The following is a 21,327-nucleotide window of genomic DNA, read 5'->3' as shown; positions in this document are numbered from 1 at the left end:
TATCAGCGTACAGCTACACAAAGAAAGAAAGAAAAAACATACTTATCCACATATTCTTTAATCTTAACTATGAAAGATCACAGAAATGTACTTTTGGCTTGCTTTTCTTCTCACCATTAATTCCAGACTAAATAGTGAAACTGCTTTTACTTTAATGTGTAAAATATTTATAGGCCTAATTGAGGCTAGTTTACGCTGTTACAATTATGTTATGTTCCTGATGTTGATCATGTTAATGCGGACTAATCACCAATGTTGTGGCAGTCCCTCGTTATTACTTGTCATTTCCCAATTCATTATAGCTGAATGTCACAACTCCCCTGAGTTGATTATTAGGGTTACTCAGATCACCTCTTGTGCAGAGTTGTGGGCACTGGCTCCTAATTAAGAATTGACAGCAGCTTGGTGCATTTCCCCTCTTGGCCAATCAGGGTGTGACAAGGCTCTTTCTTTAGGGCTCAAGAGAGGTGAGAGAACTGCACACCCAGGGAATTTGGATCCTTCCTCAACTTAATGCAAACGTCATCACAGGAGATATTGTCAGCCAGAAACTCTGGTCTTTGCCGTCTTAACTTTTCTGATTGAGGAGGATTTTGAGACCTAGCTGCAGTGAATACCTTTCCACTAGGTTCTCTGCATCAGGGCAGATTTTAGTGCAAAAGTTTATGCTTGCCTAACATTAATGCCAGCTGGCTTTATTTTGTTCAATGGTTTATTTTTTATCAAAACCCCTTCAAACACATTTCCTCATTATCAAAGAGGCATGCCTTTATTATCGAAGAGGTGTTTATTTAATATTGTAAAGGCATTTTTGAAGAGACTTTTTTTTTCTTTTCTATTAAGGTGTTTTTTTTCATTGTGCCACTTCTGATATTGTGTTTCCACACCTAATGCTTTTTTTCAAAAGGAGTTTTGAAATGAAAATCAATTCAATTTCATTTCAAACATTTCATTCTACTTTTTTTCCGAAGGAAATTTGGATTTCTTTGCTGTAGACTGTTAATAATATAACTAATAATCCCAGGTTGCCATATATGCCTGTTAACTTTCTATGTAATGGTGCTGGGGTTTTGGGACCTCAAAAGATGTAATTTATCCAAACGGTATTAGATTTCCAGTGTTAGTGTAAAAGTGTCATTGGAAAATGTAAATGTATACTTTATAAAAATAAGAAACTGGAATTCCAAATCAATTGGAAGGAATTACTTTTTCATTTGACCATTTGCCCCATTGACCTCCAGCTCTGTGTCATATTAGTTGTTTTGTTTGTGGCCACCACCAGTGGTGGTGAAACTTTTCTGTTGTCACAGATAAACCTGAGACGTTGGTCCCCATAAAGCAATTAAAACCCGTAGGAATGTGTGTGTGTGTGTAGCTGATTATCTGCAGGTGCTGATGTGTGATTTGCTGTTTAAAGTGATTGCAGAGGTGTGTCTCATCTGCTGATGTCTAAGAGTTCATATATCCCTCTCTTGTTGTTTTCTCAATGAGTGCACAGATACTCCGCTATTGTGTGGTTTAACTACTAATTGAGAGTTTGCTGGTGTGTAGATAAGTGACAGCTTCATGCTGCACTTGTGACAGATGCGATTTGTGTGTGGGAATTATGAAGCTCGAGGCTGTAATTATAAAACCTGTAACAATATTTTTAATTCAGGGGTAATTGTGATGGTTTACTTTTGGCATAATTCACCTTGACCAACCTCTGACAATAAAAATAAGAACGGCTCTTTTTCAAACCTTGATATAAATTGATCATCCTTGAGGGAATTTAGCCATGTCCGACGAGTCACGTTCACCTAGAACGAGTCAAAAAAGCCAGTAAAATGTGCAAACGTGTCATGAATGTTCATCAATCTACTCGAGAACAGGACTGACCTTTTAACAAAGCTCAACATGGACACCCACTGGACAAAAGGGAATGTTACAGCCTGCATATCATGCAGTGTGTTCCAGGTCCCCCTGTTGATTTAAATTACAGAGCAATATTAATTCGGTTCAACCTGCTGTGAAAAATACTTTTAAATGTACAAGGTAAAGAGAGTCCATAATCTTTCATCATTAGGCCAATTAATTCGAACACAGTTAGACTAGAAGGAAAGATGTTGGGGAAAAATAAACCTAAGCAGATACAGAACATCAATCTACAATACAGCAGATAATATAATTATAGTAACAGCTCTAAGAGCTAATTGTCTCTAAAATGAACTAGAAATGTACTGTTTACAGTGAAAGATTAATGTTCCGTGTTATATTCCCTTGAAATGACTATCAAATAAGATAAGATAATCCTTTATTAGTTCCACAGCGGGGAAATTTTCAAATCCATTAAATAACTATTGAAGTCCAATAGACATTACAAATTACAACTAAATTACAACCTTATTGTTAGTTTTTGATTGGATCTTATTCACAATGTGGGTGCATTTAGAAGAAAATCTTTTGTTTATTTCATCGTAGCTGGATGCAGCTCAGATATGCACAGCAGGGACTTGAGGGAACTTCAGCGCTAGAAGAACAGCACAGCTGGTTTAGTAATTTGCCTGGATGCAGTCGACATTCTGTTATTCCCAAACATCAGCCCGTTCCTTTCTAGGGATGGGAGGTATCTGGATTGTTATGGCATCTGTTCAGACTTCTGTATACCCTAAACACACACGCACACGCACACGCACACGCACACGCACAAACACTTTGTTTTCCATTTCTGTGATTTCCTGACTTGCAACAGAAAACAAAAACTCCCTTTGGTTTTCTCCCAGTGCAGATGGCAGCGGCAGAATGTAGGTCTCTGTTGGTCTTTGTGAAGGTGATGTTGTCTGGAGTCAGTTCACTTGGAGTAGAAACCAGAAAATCTTCTTTTCACATGTATATAATGTGTTATAAATATTAGACTCTAGATTTCACTGGGAATATCCCATTAGCAGAAATGTCAAGCTGTGATATTACTACTCAGCTATGAATTAGAGTATGTTTTGAACATTTTGCCTTGTGTGCAGAAAACCTCATCTGCTACACATGACTTAATTTAGTCTCTTATATTCCAGATATAGTACACTGAAAATATTAGATCTTTATATGTTTATGATCATTTAGAATAGGAAAGTTATGTACGTATGTATGTATGTACTTTATGTACTGTATGTATATATGTACTGTATGTATGTATGTACTTTATGTACTGTATGTATGTACTGTATGTATGTATGTATGTATGTATGTATGTATGTATGTATGTACTTTATGTACTGTATGTATGTATAAACTGTATGTATGTATGTACTTTATGTACTGTATGTACTGTATGTATGTACTGTATGTACTGTATGTATGTACTGTATGTATGTATGTATGTATGTATGTATGTACTTTATGTACTTTATGTACTGTATGTATGTATGTACTGTATGTACTGTCTGTATGTATGTATGTATGTATGTATGTATGTATGTATGTATTTATTGCTGTATGTATGTACTGTATGTATGTATGTACTGTATGTATTGATGTATGTATGTACTGTATGTATGTGCTGTATGTATGTATGTGCTGTATGTATGTATGTATGTATGTATGTATGTATGTATGTACTGTATGTATGTATGTATGTATGTATGTATGTATGTATGTATGTATGTATGTATGTATGTATGTATGTATTTATTGCTGTATGTATGTACTGTATGTATTGATGTATGTATGTACTGTATGTATGTATGTATGTATGTATGTATGTATGTATGTATGTATGTATGTACTGTATGTATGTATGTATGTATGTATGTATGTATGTATGTATGTATGTATGTATGTATGTATGTATGTGCTGTATGTATGTATGTATGTATGTATGTATGTATGTATGTATGTATGTACTGTATGTATGTATGTATGTATGTATGTATGTATGTATGTACTGTATGTATGTATGTATGTATGTATGTATGTATGTATGTATGTATGTATGTATGTATGTATGTACTGTATGTATGTATGTATGCACTGTATGTATGTGCTGTATGTGTGTATGTATGTATGTATTTATTGCTGTATGTATGTACTGTATGTATGTGCTGTATGTATGTATGTATGTATGTGCTGTATGTATGTATGTATGTATGTATGTATGTATGTATGTATGTATGTATGTATGTATGTATGTATGCACTGTATGTATGTGCTGTATGTATGTATGTATGTATGTATGTATGTATGTATGTATGTACCGTATGTATATATGTATGTATGTATGTACTGTATGTATGTGCTGTATGTATGTATGTATGTATGTATGTATGTATGTATGTATGTATGTATTTATGTACTGTATGTATGTACTGTATGTATGTGCTGTATGTATGTACTGTATGTATGTATGTATTGTGCTGTATAATGTAAATGTAGAATATAAATTACACAAGCATACACACTGCGGTTGTAATTATTCTCATATACATATTTATTTTCTGGCTGGTATCGACCATTACAAATATAATGTGGAGAATCTAAACTAAATAAACCTTCAAGTGTTTCACAGTTTAAGGAAGAGAGCATTTTGAGGTGGTATGATACAATCTTTGCAACTGGCGCATGAAGAGTATCAATTTTTAAAAAACATAAATTTTGAACAAACTTAATTACCAAAGAGGTTTCCTTTGAGAAAACATTTAAGAACAAGTGCTGCAAATCTCTGCCAGATGAAACGTGAAAATTAGTGAAGTAAATTAGCTGTTATTGTCAGGGACTACAATAAAGAGAAGCATTCCTTTGGGACCACAGATGGGTGTAGATATAGTACAGATGCAGCATAATTAATTATCTACAGTATCGTGAAACACTGAAAGTGAAAGCACTTTCAAGATGATAACAAACTGACAACTACAGTATACAACACGACTAAATGTTTTGTGATATGTGTCTTGTTTTGATCAAAAATCTTATATTATCCCTTAAACTGCATTTACAGGCAGGCCTAACAAGCCCTGTTACCTGCTTACCTCTGCTGGCCGGTAAAACAATAAGCCTATAGCTTTCCTGCATTCCTGACAAATGTTCCACAGGCTCACAGACGTAACTGTGCTAACTGCCTGTCTACTAACTTAGCGGCAATGTTAACTTGTACACCGTCTAAAATACGCAGTTCATGTCACAGTAGAAACTATAGAGATTACACCACAGGACTTGTCGGGCTCTAACTGACCATTTATGATCGCCATTAGCACTAATAGTCTGTGAATTTCTTATGATAATTGCTAATGCAAATTACTTATGCTAACCGCTAAAGCTTATATAAGCCCTATTAGAAGATACACTTAATAGTCTCTGGTGCTGTCGCTAGCACAATGAATACAGTAAAACTGCAAAATGTCTCTATTTTCAGAGCAACTATGTCATTCCAGTCTGGCAGTTAGATTGTGAGACATCTTTCTCAAGTGTTGAACAGAGAGTCACTGAAAGACTGCCAGCTTTTATACTGCACATCTGCACATAACAGTATAACTGTAAAGTCAAACGTGTGTCAAATTAAAATTAAATGTAACATGAGTTTTGTAATGACCAATCAAGCTTAGGTCATAAAGTATATCCACCTTAATATTTCTACTGAAAGGAAGAAATTATAATTGGTGCATCTCCTGTTCAAAGAATTTCATTGAAGCATTTTTTCAATTACATTTTTTTGAATGAATTTCTGAATTGAGGATATAAACAGACCTACATTCATTGCCACAGATTGTATAATGTCATTACAGCCTACATGAAACCCTTTTTCCTGCCTCCTTTTATGTGCTTCTGCACCCTCAACTGATGCAGTATTTGAAGATCATTTCATAACATCCGTTTAATTTCCCTTCATGTGTTCTATTTAACAATTTATCCGTCTTTTATCATCTTCCCACAGAACTAAATTTATTGCAACAAATCTTTTATAATGTCATTGCAGCCTACATTCAATCCTGATCTATGAAAAATGTTAATTTCATACACAGTGTAATCTCAGATTTCTGGTTTTAGTCATTTGTGTGCTCCTTCCTTTTTTAGATAAAATGTATTTTATATTGCCACTTCCATTTTTCTCCTTCCAATGTGTGTTTGGGTATTTTGGTTTTAATGCTGTTATGTGCATGTGTCTAAATCAACCCACTCTAATGTAAGCCTGCAATTGAACTGAAACCTGATGGTGCAGATCACCAACAGTGCAGCTAGGTTTCAATTCATAAAGGGTTCACCTCTTATCCTTGTTGTCATCACAAACCTTTCAATGCTTTGACCCATGTTCCCTTGTAAAAATAAGAATTGATTCCTGGGGACGAATCGGACGCATTTCATGTGTGGCACTCAAAAATCACCTGATTATACTTTTACCATGACAAAGGATTAATAAGGAAAACATGTCTTCGTCCGCTTCTTATTCAAAGGTTTTAAGGTGTTTGCGCAAGGCTTAGTGGCCTTTCCTAATATTCTAATCTTTAACAGATTTGCAGAGAAAATTGCCACCAAATTACCACAACAGGAGTTCTGTATTGGAGTGGAATTACCTGGAAGTACATTTTCTCTTTATGTGAGGTTAGGATCAGGTGATTGCATCCAACCTTGATGTGGTATAAGTTCCCTGTGGCATGATGTGTGTGTCTCAGGGGCAGTGTGTTGAACCCATATTATCAGACTAACTGAAGCACTTGCAAATAAAAACCTGACAGAATTTATTACCGCAAATGATTTGTGCCAGCTTTACATTCGGCAAACAAAGACCCACCTGTGGCACACATCAAATTAGTCAGGTTTAGTTGGTATTAGAATCTCAGGAAGGTTTGTTTTACCATCGTTTTTTTGACAACAGTCAAGTCTTTATTGATCATTAGTGGTTCCATTGGAGACACCAGACAACAGCAAACAAAAAAAAGCAGGTATAGAAACACTAAATGTACCAAGAAAACATCCAGCATCGATTAAATACAATTAAAAACAGCTTAAAAAGATTGTCAGCGAAGTTTTAAATAGCGGGGATGGAAGATGAAGCCCTTTTACAGCAGTGAATTGAGCATTACAACAAAGAGCTATTTCTGGCACCAGTGATTAGCAGAAAACTATCACACACATCATAAAGTCTTTACAGTGAACCTGTATTATGTAGGTACAGCCATCTAGAAATTCATTTTGCAGTGCACAGCTGGTTTGTTATTTGTTTCAACTGCTCATAGTCTTTCACACTTCATAGCAGAGTATCGACACATTTGCATATAGTGTGTGATGGTGGAAAGGACGTTGCATTGCTTTTATTGAAGTTCACAGTAATGTTAAAATGAATGAACCTAGTAACAGCTGGCTCTATCCACAGTGAATGTCTTTATGTGTTCAAAGCATACATTTACCAGTGTAATAATATATCTGCGCTGCTGAATACAAATATGCCTTGAGTAGAATATTAAGTGTTCCTTCATTGCAACAATAAACCACAAGTAGTGCAACATCTAAAGACGTGTTCATGCAATGTTTATAACTGATCCACTTGAGCCACACTGAAACAAATACTGCCAAGATGTTGAGAAACAGGTGTAGGAGAAATCTGTTATTTTCTTCAGCTGTCTACTAGATGGGTGGAAGGGAGCACCATGTCTGAGCAGATCCACACAGTATGTGGGATGTGAGGAAGAATTAGCAGGAAGTCATGCCCACAGGAAAGGAGATAACAACATTATGACATAACACTGGGTTCACATTTTGGGTGCTTGGAGGGGGTCCGACACCGAATTTGTGTGAGTGTGTGTGTGTGTGTGTGTGTGTGTGTGTGTGTGTGTGTGTGTGTGTGTGTGTGTGTGTGTGTGTGTGTGAGTGCCCCGATTGTGAGCCTGTGAGTTTTCCGTATTTTTGAATGACTTGGTTGATTGTAAATCACACTCTTCTTCTGTTGGAAATATTAATGTGCTTCTTCTCTGTGACCACAGACTCAAGGCAACTGATACAAATCATCATTTTCTATAAAGAGTGTGTCACCGCAAACTACAAGGGTATTCATTCATCACAGTGTGCTTACACTCTCAGTCATACACACACACACACACACACACACACACACACACACACACACACACACACACACACACACACACACACACACACACAAACCCCACAACAACCACACTTTGTACACACTCAAGTGTTCAACCAAGGCTGGTGATGTTGGAGCGACCACCAGGGGGCGCTACAATGCGGTGGCCAGACCGACGAGGGATGCTGTCATCCATCTGTGACCCTGGGAAACGAAGACAAAATCGAAATATTAGAAATCAATTTAATTGTAAATGTAAATCAAAAATAAAATAAAATCTGTTTAATTCAGAACCTCTTCAGTATATATAAAAGATAATGTAATGCATCTGGATATTTATGCTCCATTTAACACATTAAAAGCATCATAGAATCACTGGATTTAATTTTAAAACTCATATAAAATGTGTTTTTTATGTTACCTGATAGGCTGAAGTTGGACTGGTGGAGATTGCGTATTGGTGCTGGTTGGTGAGAAGTGGGGGAAGTTCTGGCTGATGGAGAAGGAGTAATATATTTGGGGGTAGGAATGACATCATACACAGGGCCGTCATACAACCCACGAGTAACGCCTTGCTTACTCTTCGCCTAGAAAACACAAAGAGACACAAACACAAAGCCGACGTGTTAGTCATTCTTCAGAAATAAAATTGCATGTAACCCACCAGTAATCATAAAATATGATTAGTTGGCTCATTTGTTTTGCTAGAATCAGCCAATGTGGAAATGATGATAACATGTGAGTGTACAGATTGCTCTGGATATATGGATATGTTTAGTAAAATCACCAACATAGGTTGTTTTAGTGTGGTAAAACCAGGGCATTTTACCAAAATGTAATAACTTGACCGATAGTTATCTTATAGCGTCTCACCAAATGTAAAGCTACATTATTTCCTCAGTTTTCCTGCCATAACAATGTACAACAAAAATGAAAGCATTTTTGTCGCGTGTGTTGTTAAGTCGGCTTTTATGATGTAATATCTTTTTTTGGAGTGTCTGATACTTTTTTACCTTGTGTGCTTCCTGAAAATCTTTTAACGATTGTTCATATGATTCAGTTTTCTAGTTTGTTAGCTCCTATTTTTTTATATTTCTTAATGTAATATAATGAATGTCTGTCTTCATCCTTAAAAAAGGTTGGTGAACTTTCAAAAGACCAATAAGGCTAGGACTTTATCATTTATAAATATACATGAGAATGTTGCCACAAAACAACATTTATTATTATTATTATTATTATTATTATTATTATTATTATTATTATTATTATTATTATTATTATTATTATTATTATTATTAATACTGAGTTATTTATTAGTGCTTTTAATGTGTATTGTTTTAAAGACTGTTAATAAAATTAACAGTGCAACTATAAGGACTTGGATGTTGACTGCCCATCTAATGTTTTAATGGAAAATATTTCTAAATGTCACATTTTGACTCGTCTTTAAAATGATCTATATGCTGTACCTGGTTCCTGATTTTAATGCGCTGGTAAGCGTAGTCTGGGAAGTGCTTGCGGGGAATAAATCGACCGGTGCCCTGCTGAACCTGCAGCTTGCCTTCCTCATAAACCACTTGACCTCGACTCAACACCAGCACTGGACCGCCACGGCACTCCAGACCCTCAAAGATGTTGTATTCTGAAGCCTGCGTGGAGAGGGATGAACATACAAGTCAAAGATTGTGGAAAAATGGAATTAAGCAGATGAACAAAGAGGTAGCTCTTTCATTTCCTCCCACCATTCAGAGCACTGATACGCTGCACTGTCTTGGCCCACTGAGCTGTTTCAGCAGGAATTGTTTCAGAAGGCTTAATGCATCCCGTAAAATGCAGCAGTTGAGAAGATGGGGGATGAATAAGTGAGAGGATTGGAGGATGTAGGAGGATAGTTTAAATACAGGGGGATGGGTAGATGGTAGAGCAGAATGGGTGAGGGGTGAAGGGGGATTATAACCTAAAACCGGCACCAGTCTGGATTAGGGGCTTTGAGAGAGGCAGAGCAGACTGAATACATTAAACACTGTCTAATATCATCACTGTATTGTGTCGCATTGCTCAAGGCCAATTTTCATCTCCGAGGCCATTCAGCTGAGTTTAAATGCATCGTTTGTCCTGAAATTTAAAGGCTGGGTTCACCTTAATTGCAAAAAAACAAACATATTTCCTTATTTAGCTCTTGGGGCATCTCGCCATGCAGATACTTGTACAGGTTTTAGAATATTCGTCACAGATTTCTGATGCCATCCCAATACAAAGGGGGTGAAATGAATTGTACTCTTGGTAATCAAAGGATTAAAACAACAATGTCCCGATAAATCCACAGTCCTCAGAGTGAAAAGCTTTCACTGGAACTACTTTCTGTCGAAGACTTTTCAATGTCATTGTCAAGAAAAAGAGTCAAACACCATCCAATAAGAAAAGGTTTTTGTATCGTTTGGGCGAACCGACCCTTCAGAGATAAATCCTATACTCACTAGTCAAATTTAATTTAAGCTTTCTTTAAACAGTATATCCTTAAAAAATTATGTAATGTAATGAAAGGTAATGTGCTATTCTGTTTATATCCCACCTATGCAACATGGCATCAGACCGCTCACAGTAATGTCAGGCTTGACTGAATGTTATACTCCAACTTCACCCCCTGTGATCCGTCTCTTGGTTTTTATCCTATTTCACACTCTATCATCTCCCACATGAACCCCTCTCTCCTGCAGCCTCTCTCCGGCCTCCTGTCCTTTATGTGCTCCTGCTCCCTCAACTGAAGCAGTATTTGAAGATCACTGAACATCAGTTGCAATATCCTGTTAAACATGTATCCATCTTCCCTTTTCGTTTCCATCCTTCCTTTCCCTCTCTTTATTTTATTTTGCTCTCACCGACTGCTGGAGTTTGGCAGTGATTGTTTTGGCGCTGTTGGGGTCCCAGATAACAATGTCGCCGTCGGAGCCCACCGCTATCCGGCCTTTGCGTGGGTACAGGTTGAAGATTTTAGCAGCGTTGGTAGATGTGACTGCCACAAACTGGTTTTCGTCCATCTTCCCCATGGCCTGAGAGAGAGAGAAGTGGACGTTTAGAGTGGTGGATAAAAACTCACTGGCACAGCTACAGAAAAGACACAAACACACACACACACACACAAACGTGTTCTCATTGCTCACCACGGCCTTGTCCCAGACGAAACCCATTCTCTCCTCCACTCCGTTGGTTCCCTCTGGGATCTGGGTGAAGTCATCTTTACCGACGGCTTTCTGGGAAGTGCTGTATGCGCAGTGAGCGCTGCCCACAACCTGGAGGTCCCCACTGAATCAGCGCAACCAAATGATATGAAATTATCCACATGAAGTCACATTGTCAAAACTCTTTACACAGTCAGTGAAACAGAAGTCTATGTTGACCAAACTGTGACTCATATTTCATTGCTTTCACATCCTTCAACTCTTTTCTCACTTATACTCCACCACCTGCAAAACACTATATATTTGTGGCACATTCTTTTTAGATGCTGAGACACTGTTTTCATATTGAACCATATTAAAATATATGGAAAATAGCTTAATGGGATTTCAATTGAAAGCCAACCCAGGTGTTGCCAAATGCAGCAGAGTCGTGGGACTTAAACTCTGACAGTCCTGCACAGTGTGAGTGACTATACTATACATGTTGTTGATATGTTTTGTGATGATTAATGTATTGCAGCCCTGGTATTTCGGGCTTGGCCGGGATGCATGTTGGTAATGCCGAGTGTGTGAAGAGAATTTGCCTTTAACTATTGAAGGCGGCTCACTCTTTGTGATCACGTGGTCAGATAAAAGACATTTAGCTACAAAGGTCAGTTCAAGACAAAATTCACCTTGAAGCAATCATGATGAACATAAAGACAGACATTTCTACTTTTAGCCATCAGGTGCCCTCATTGAGCATGTGAGTTAAAATACAAGTTATGTAGTGGCCTGAAGCTGAACCAGTCATATGACCAGTCCATAAAACCTTAACTAGATCTCATCACAAATATACACTGCAATATTTAAAAAGGACATAGACTACTTTTACCCTTTCGTATAAAAGAGGCTGGTTTTGACTGAACAAGCTATGATTTGGGTCATTTTTTTTATGATAGTGAACTGTGGGCTCGTCGCCCCCATGGCCGTGAGAGTTTCTGTTATGGAAGTAATAGGATTCGCCAAAATGTTGTTCTTTTGTTCACCTCTCCGAAAAAATTACCTAAAAGTACACCCTGTCACTTCAGCAGAAGCTCAAAGAAACAGCAGTATCGCACCACCGGTGTGACAGCACCGCCTAGAGTAGCTGGAGTTGAAGACGAAGGGTGAAGGAGCACAGAGGAGGAGGGAGGAGGATGAGGAGGCAGGTAGTTGGTAGCCAAGGCAACAGATGATGAAGGATTCTAGCTCCTGTTCTATTTATGGAACCAGGGACAGACAAAAGTATACAGCAGGATGTTCTGTGCATTGTGTGTGTGTGTGTGTGTGTGTGTGTGTGTGTGTGTGTGTGTGTGTGTGTGTGTGTGTGTGTGTGTGTGTGTGTGTGTGAACTGATGTGGGTTTGGTCTGGGGCACTTTATCCCTCTATGATACACAATAATTACAACTGAACATTAATATGGTGTGCCTTCATGCATTGATAATAGTATACATGTACTATTATACGTTATACATAAATGTATACATGTATGAATGCAGTTAAAGTTGCTTGCAAATTATTATGCAGCCCTTACTCCATTATTAAGTCTCTCCTACCATTTTGTCTGCCCTCTTCACCTTACACAGTCACGTTCACCTTCTCCCTTCCCTCCATATGTTTTTCTTTGTCACTGAAGCTGGCCTGACATTTTGCATTACACTAGCACTTGTTTGTGGCAGGAACACCAGACTAATAACCAAGGGCAAACAGTGAGAGTTGGATAATTGTATGTGTCTCCTTTGGTGTCATCCAGCCCAGCTGATTTGCATTTCACTTTCTGTAGAGGTTAAAGCTAAATTAAACACTTCCCCTGCCCTAACTATGAGAAACGTTTTTTAAAGTCACAGTGTTGAAAACATGAAATATATTGTAGGCTACATATTTTATCAGGCTTCTCAGAGCATTATCATTACGTACAGTAAACATTAGGTCAGGGGTCGGGAACCTATGGCTCGTGAGCCATATATGGCTCTTTTGATGACGCGATATGGCTCGCAGACAATTTTGAGCTGACATTTTTTAACATGATTAACAAGTAATAAACAATTATACTGTGTCATTTTAAAGTAAAACATTTAGCAGCGGATTTGTTTTTAGTTCTCCCCTCTCCTTTCCTCCGCTCTGTCTCTGACTGCACAGCGCACACACTTACACACGTGTGTGTGTGTGTGTGTGTGTGTGTGTGTGTGTGTGTGTGTGTGTGTGTAGCCCTGCCCTTCGCGAAACAGCTGAGGAGAAACTGCGCAAAGCAAGCAGTAGACCGGGGGGGTCAAACTCATTCACAGAGAGGGCCAACATTAAAAACTGGGACTACGTCGAGGGCCAAACACGGTCCACATGTATTGAACAGGGTACACATAAAGTGCAAAAAGATATGGAACATATTTAAGTCAACTGCAGACGGGTTGCTGAGCAGTTCAATTAAAATATCTGAGCAGCAAAGTCGGCAAATGCTCTCAGTGCATCAGCAGAATGCTGTCGGGAACACAGAGGTGGAGATGTTTGTCAGTGTTTGGAAACACGTAGTGACCAAAGTTTCCTTCTGCATCAGAGTCTCCCACAGGCAGCTCGGCATCACACATGTCCGTGATCACACGGCCCTGAAGCTGCAGGTTTAACAGTGAGATGCTTCGTTATGTCGCACAAACAGTCCAGCTCACATCGTCCCAGAGATCTGTCGTGTGTTTCCCTTTGCTTTCCAAAAACTTTCATTTCATTCACACATTTAGATACTTCCTCAAATGTCTTTTCCCGTGGTTGTGCCATGCATTGATTTAATTACCAAAACCGGCGGGCCAGTTATGACAGACATATGATATTTTCTCGCGTGCCGGATATAATAATAATAATAATAATAATAATAATAATAATAATAATAATAATAATAATAATAATAATAATAATAATAATAAATTGTATTTGTAAAGCGCCTTTCAAAGCTAAAAGCAATCTCAAGGCACTAAAATGCAGGACAACAACAAAAACAACACCAACAACAACAGACATAAGAGGTTAAATAGGTCATAATTGCCTTGAGTTTGACACCCGTGCAGTAAACACTGAACTATGAGATAAATAACGTAAGCGTTTAGTTTATTTAATAAAAGAGCACCTGTTCAATGCAACACTGATACCGCTATTAGTACTCGGAGACGTGTTATTCTTTAAAAAAATGCACGCATAAAGTTGCGTTCAAATTGATTAAATATATGGCTCTCAAGGAAATACATAAACAAATATTTGGCTTTTATGGCTCTCCCAGCCAAAAAGGTTCCCGACCCCTGCATTAGGTCCTGGCATTAGAAGTGTGCTGGAAAGGATTCAGACGTACCAAGCCAGCAGCGTGTTCAGGTGGTCTGGAGTTGTGGGGTCAGGACTTAAAGGTGGAGAGGTCACATAAGCAGCCGCTTTGGCCCAGTTCTTGCTCCAATAGTGAGAGCCATCAGTGACCAGGCTGGCTGTAATTGGCTCCCCAAAAACTATAGAACCTGGATGGGAAGATAGTGGGAGAGTGCAGGTCAGGATGTGAAAAGGAGATATACAAAAACACTGGAAGAGTCATTCAAATAGAATCAGACACCTGAACTTTTGGAGTAAAAAGAAAGAGAGGCTGACCTTTCCTACGTGCTTGGGCGATAGTGTCGGCTGCACTCTTGCTCATCACCTTGGTGATGTAGACGGGACAGTTCACACGGTTACCAAGAGTGATGGCACGGAACACCGCCTCAGCCTCCAGCTGCATGGAGAGGAAGTAAAGAAAGCATTCAAACCTATGGATGGATGGATGGATGGATGGATGGATGGATGGATGGATGGATGGATGGATGGATGGACGGACGGACGGGCGGATGGATGGACGGACGGATGGATGGACGGACGGATGGATGGATGGACGGACGGATGGATGGACGGACGGATGGATGGATGGATGGACGGACCGATGGATGGATGGACGGATGGATGGATGGATGGATGGATGGATGGATGGATGGACGGATGGATGGATGGACGGACGGATAATCTCACCTCTTCAGGACGACTCAGAGGATGTCCTTCAGGTCCGGTGATTCCCATTCCGAGAATTTTTTTCTGTTCCTGAAACACAAGTGACATCAATTTAATTATGACTATCTTCCTACTCACTGTAATAACTGTCATAACATACAGTACTTGTCAAATTGCGTTTTAGTGCCTTTGCTGGTAACCCTATCTCATGGTCTGTCATGCTATCAAAGAAAACAAAGTGTGCATTGTAATCCTAGAATGCCAATTCCTGTGATGAGACGGCACTTGTTGTGCTTCTGACAGCGCTGTCTGGAGAACAAAATTGGGATGAATAATTTTTTCGGTTTCATTGTTTGCTCACAAGAGGCTCTGTGCTTCTAAAGGTTCCTTATTTCTATTACAGTTACGTTAACAAGTGTGTCATAATTTTTCATCAGCATGAATGATAATCGGAGGATTATCATTCATTACCCTCCTTCATCTTCACATACATCATAGTTTTCACCTTAAATGTCCCCTTAATCAGGACCATCATCTCCATGACCACGACTTCCACTTTAATCACTGCTGTCAGCATTAACAGCACCTTCACTCTCAATTCTCTTCAATCTTAATCACATCATCATTAGTATAATAACGGTCAAAAGCAATGGCGCCCTATGAAAAACGTGTCATACTCAGCGGCAGCAGCATTAATCCTCTCTCTCTCTCTCTCTCTCTCTCAGCTCAAGAGTTATGTAAGACGAATATCTCTCAACTGCAGTTGCAAGAGACTATAAAGGTAGAATGATTTAGTTCAGCCAGTATATCTGTTGGTTATTTCACCACAGCAAACTGCTGTGTCTGGAGGCTAAAGACTGACAGGTTGTGATGGTGTGGGTTGAAAGTTAGGAGACAAAAGTAGAGGAGATTATGTAGCATTTACCTGAGCAATCACATCTCCATTTTCAGCATGAACTAACACCACAGCACCCAACTGCTTCAGGAAGGAGAAAGCCTCAAACAGCTGAGATGAGTCCAAAGAACAAAGAAGGGATTAATAGATCGGAAATAAAAGAAAGTCACAGATGAAACAACAAATAAATAAATAGCGCGTTAATGCAGTTAGTACAATTATTGATTATGAAACATACCTGAGAGTCTGACATCTGGTACACACCCTTATAAGCCATGTACACTTGGAAGGAGTTGATACCTGACAACAGTGGAAACGATGAATGTATTCATAACAAGAAGGTAATAAAGGGAAACTCAGTAGCAAGGATTACAAAGACAAAATTGTGTGAGTGTGGCCACAATACTGTATCAGGAAATGCATCAGGTTGCAAAAACTGATCCATAACTGTATCTGATGTGCAGAGCATGTCTAGCATCTAAAGCCATGAATTACAACTGTCGACTGTATTTCAGAAAAGGGATTGGTAACACAAGCAGCCACCTTGGCTCAGTTACTGCCTTGTTTTGTAGCTCCCCCAAAAGAAAAGTGATTTTTTACTTAAAACAGATTACAAGCTCAATTTATACACTACCACCATGACAGCACTGTAGAGAACAATGGATTACTACTGTGCCTTCGCTATAAGAGGATTCAACACTGGGCCAAATTGTTTCTAAGTCTGTCCCCATTGTTCTCGTGAAATGGGTCCAAAATAGGGTTGAACATGAAACAAGTATTACAGCAATGACCACAGCTGTGAAACACTATGGAGTAAGTAAAGACTGATGTACCTTTCTCTTGCACCAGCAGCTCCAACTCATCTTTAACAATCTCATTCCACTGGGGGATGTCGACGTGGAGGGAGTAATCACAACATGCCTTCTTATCCGCAGCCTCCTGCCAGCACTCAAACGCCTCCAGCAGACTCTCCCCTGGCTCTGGGGTTACATGGTCAACTGAAAGGTGGGAGAGGTCAAAGGTTAAGATGGAAAGATGCAAATAATACTTTTCATCACTTGAATGATAATGTAGTGAATGACAGATCCGTCTCGGCATCCAAACTCACTGATCATGGTGGTGCCCCCAGCAAGTGCAGCCTTGGTGCCGTGGAGGAAATCATCAGCAGGCTGTGTTCCCAGGTAAGACTTCATCAGACAGGTGTTGGCATCTATCCCTCCTGGTATCACCATAAGGCCATTAGCCTCGATCACCTTGAAGCCCTCCGGTACAACCAGATTCTCCCCCACCTGCCTGCCGAGGATCAGATACATGAGACACAGGAGTGGGTGAAGGGGAGGCGAAAAAGCAGGAACGGGAACGAGGAAGTGCATGCAGAGATGACGGGAAAAAGTGTAGTGCAGGAAAAATATGTGGTTGTGGATGAAAAGGGGTTGTGGAAGATGAGGAGGTGAAAAGGGGAATAAGGAAGTGAAATCATTATCGACTGCAAAGTATTTGTAAATCTGTATTTTTATGACTGTTTGACATAATTAGCTCCTTATACGCACTTGATGAGCCCATCCTCAATGTAGACATCTGCATAGAGAGATTGGTCATCATTGACCACCCGCCCTCCTTTAATTAACAGCCTTTGACTCTGCAGGGGAGAAGTACAGAGAGAGGGAGGGAGGAGGGAGGGATTGACATTTATAAATTAAATCCTGACAGTGTGATGTATTGCACAATCAGTTATGTAATTGTCGGCTTTATAGCAATATTATGACACAGGGCAGTGGATGAGGGTGGAAAGAAATACATGGCCACCCAAGTGCTGTGCATGGGGGGTGTCTCATTAAAGTTATTATTAGTGCAGTATGCACTAACACTTTACACTTGTATTTGCATTAATTGTATGCTGGATGAGATTATAAGTACAATCAAACACTGAATATTTAGAAGCATAGTGTTAAACAAGCACGTTTTATTTCTCTGACTACTCTGCGTTCACACTCTCTACCACCATGGAGGGTGCTTGCCTGGCAACAGCTTTAAGAGGATGCTATGTCTCCATTGCCCATGACATGTTGGAGATGACAGCAGCTGACAGCGCTGCTGAACCCTCAGCATCTTTATCCAATAAGGATACTTACAAAGTGAAGAATCTGAATACCGTCTGATGTGTTATTTTCTGTCTCCGCCATGAAATGTAATGCTTAGTTATATCAGTTGTATGCCTTTGGAGTCATTTGGTATTTAATAATAGGCTACTATGGAAAGGTGAAGAGGAGACTTTCTGCAGAATGCATTCTTTAATGTAGCTAAAAAAGGATGCATCTTTGCACAAATTCAGTCTAACACCTTTGTGTTGTTTTACACAAACCATTGTGTCCTGTGCAAATCCTGGTTTGACTGTCACGCCAAGCGAGTTAATCCGTCTGAGAGGCAGCGAGATTACACAACACTGTCCAACCGTGAGCGAGAATACGCGCTCGATTTGACACACAGACTGTCACCTCTCTGTCTTGGGTTTGCTGTTTCACACTGGCGAAACAGTAGAAGAGCATTTTCTTCTTTATGCCTCCTCACTAAGAATGTAATCCCTTCTCTGCCTGCATTGGCAGCAGGGATTTGCATACAAACGGAGAGCTGCTCCGGCCAACGCCGTTGACCAGGCCGGGTCTCTTACCGTCAGATGGCGGATGCTGTTCTTCTCCTGGTAACTGGACCTAGACATTCTTTCTTAGTCGCTCTGCCCCCTGACAGTCAACTCAGAAGCGGGTTGCAATGACTCCGACGCCCTGCGCTGCGCTCTGCGCTCTACGCCCCTTTGTCTCCCCTGATGTGTGTTAGTTATTGTTTCCGTGTGTGTGTGTGAGACATGGACAGCGATGAATCCGCCGCTGTACGGCTGCGTCGGAATGCTTGGAGCGCGCACCTTGACAGGACAGGTGACCATCCGGTGCATGCGCGCGTGAGGAAAGAGAGTGTATGCACGGTGGCGTTCACGGCACTGAGAAAGACAGTGTAGCCTACTCCTCACACACCCCTACACGCGCTAACACAAACAGCTCACATGAGAGCAGAAGAAAAACAATCCATCGAGGGGACGCTGTCTGGCGCTGTCCAGTTCAGCACCACAGACTGAGCTGAGTTACATTGTATTGACGTGTATTTGCATCTTTTTGAAACATTATTTATGAGCTACGTAGACGTAAAATAAAATGGCCAAACTGCAATGCAGCCCAAAACTTCATCATTTATGCAGACTGAGGCATTTGTCTCAAAAGTACAACTCCCGAGGGGTTGTTTAAGAAATTAATTAGACGACAGTCATCCAACACAACACCTTCTGCCTATTAAAAATAAAGTATTCAAATGTATGCTTTCAGTCGTTAGAACCAACCTCCATTGTTCTTCCTCTATATAGGCCAGTAGTTGGCAACCAGCTGTATGTAGTATGTATATGTAGTATGTATGCTGTATGCGTTTTTGATACTGCACATCATATTTATCGTGAAACCTGTAAACAGGCTACGTGAGACAACCATCAGAATTTCAACCAAAACACAGACAGAGAAAGACAAAGCCAATCCAAATCCTCAGTCCATACCTGGCCATTTGAGCTTTCCTTCTCCGATGAATATCTGACCTCAACACCGGGTTGTACATCGCCTGTCTCACCGGGCGAGTCGGTGAGTGACCCCTCCCGGGCCACACTGGACGTCTTGCCAATTGGGTCACCAGCGTCCAAGACCCTCTCCCGGCTCCCGTTTCTCGGGGTGCGGCTCCCTTTCCCCCCCACCGCGTAGTTATCGAAATCTAGGGTTTTGCTTTCAAACGCCCCCTCCACGGAGCTGAACATCCCGTAGCTTTTCCTCTGGTTCTGCCCGGTGGTGATCGGCCCCGCCAGGTAGACCGGTAGCTCATCCTCCCGGTTCCACTGCTTTCTGCAGTCAGACATTGTGGCTTCTACAGCAGACGGAGACTCCCCCCAATCTGAAACGATGGAGAAAGAAGCCTCGCTTGTTTTACCTCTAACTGGGTCACGGAGAGCCCCGCCTCTCACGCACACTCTGATGCTGTGAAGTGTGGAAAGCAGCTCTCCCTTGGGCTGATGAAGAAGAAAGCGCACACACAAATATAAACAAGTGAAATGATGCAGTGCTCCAGTTTAGGGAGTGGTTAGGATGCAGTGGTGGAAAAAGGTATTTGGATATTTTACTTTAAAGTAACAACAACTTAGTGTAGAAATACTCTTTATTCTTATTCTTATTCTTATTCTTATTCTTATTCTTATTCTTATTCTTATTCTTATTCTTATTCTTATTCTTATTCTTATTAATATTCTTATTCTTCTTCTTCTTCTTCTTCTTCTTCTTCTTCTTCTTCTTATTATTATTATTATTATTATTATTATTATTATTATTATTATTATTATTATTATTACTTTAAAATACCTGCATTCAAAATCTTACTCAAGTAAAAATACAAAAGTAGTAGCATCAAAATATACTTAAAGTACCAAAAGTAAAAGTGCAGAAATATAACCATACACTTCTGTGTATCCTAATTTTTAATAATGTGTCATAGTGTATTAGTTGAGTTATATTTTGTATTAATAACACGAATCTGTAGTAAATCTGTAATAAGTAAATAAAGTTGTCAGATAAACTGTGCAGTAAATACTACAATACATATCCCTGACATATAGTGGAGTAAAAGTAACAAGTAGCATTAAATGGAAATACTCAAGTAAATAGCAATGCTTGAGTAAATGTACCTCGTTACTTTCCATCACTGGTGGGGTGTCAGTGTAAACTAGTTGAGGCCCTGGATCTGACAGAGCCTTTAGTGACCACACATGCAAACACAGATTAAAAATTATAAGAGAGCATGTTTCTCCATCCCTCTCTCTTTCCTTTAAAAGTGGGGGCTGTGCGTGAGCAGATCACTCCATCAGCGGATTAAAACCAGCATGTGTCATCCTTTAACCCACATCTGGAGGGAGAGACAGTTGTTAAATGTGTCTCTGTGCTTTCAGAAGAACTAAGTCGGTCTATGTTATGATTGAAGCTTCGGAGTTTAGAACTATTGAGTACAGCCACAAGCCACACAACACTATTCCAGCAGGGCAAAGGCCAGGGATGTATATTGAGTGTCAAGTTCAAATATTAATAATCTTTCCCCAGAATCA

General features: G+C 39.7%; 1 protein-coding gene across 2 annotated transcripts; it reads right to left on the bottom strand.

The window, feature by feature from the left end:
- Window positions 1-6,822: 6,822 nt before the first annotated feature.
- On the bottom strand, window positions 6,823-20,248 carry crmp1 (collapsin response mediator protein 1). 2 transcript variants are annotated; one of them, XM_029433906.1, is made up of 14 exons: window positions 19,744-20,248; window positions 17,702-17,790; window positions 17,260-17,444; window positions 16,985-17,149; window positions 16,390-16,451; window positions 16,182-16,262; window positions 15,278-15,346; window positions 14,867-14,987; window positions 14,583-14,739; window positions 11,212-11,353; window positions 10,930-11,100; window positions 9,520-9,699; window positions 8,469-8,634; window positions 6,823-8,251 (listed from the first exon to the last, which is right to left on the bottom strand). In XM_029433906.1, exons 1-14 carry the CDS (start codon window positions 20,092-20,094, stop codon window positions 8,160-8,162), a joined length of 2,031 nt encoding a protein of 676 aa, XP_029289766.1. In that variant the 5' UTR covers window positions 20,095-20,248; the 3' UTR covers window positions 6,823-8,159. The 2 variants fall into 2 exon arrangements, with proteins under 2 accessions (XP_029289766.1, XP_029289844.1); XM_029433984.1 differs by lacking the exon at window positions 19,744-20,248 and adding an exon at window positions 18,820-18,985.
- Window positions 20,249-21,327: the final 1,079 nt, after the last annotated feature.

This window comes from Cottoperca gobio, chromosome 1 (genome assembly GCF_900634415.1).
Source record: "Cottoperca gobio chromosome 1, fCotGob3.1, whole genome shotgun sequence".
Classification (NCBI taxonomy): domain Eukaryota; kingdom Metazoa; phylum Chordata; class Actinopteri; order Perciformes; family Bovichtidae; genus Cottoperca; species Cottoperca gobio.
This window is presented reverse-complemented; position numbering and strand designations above follow the sequence as displayed.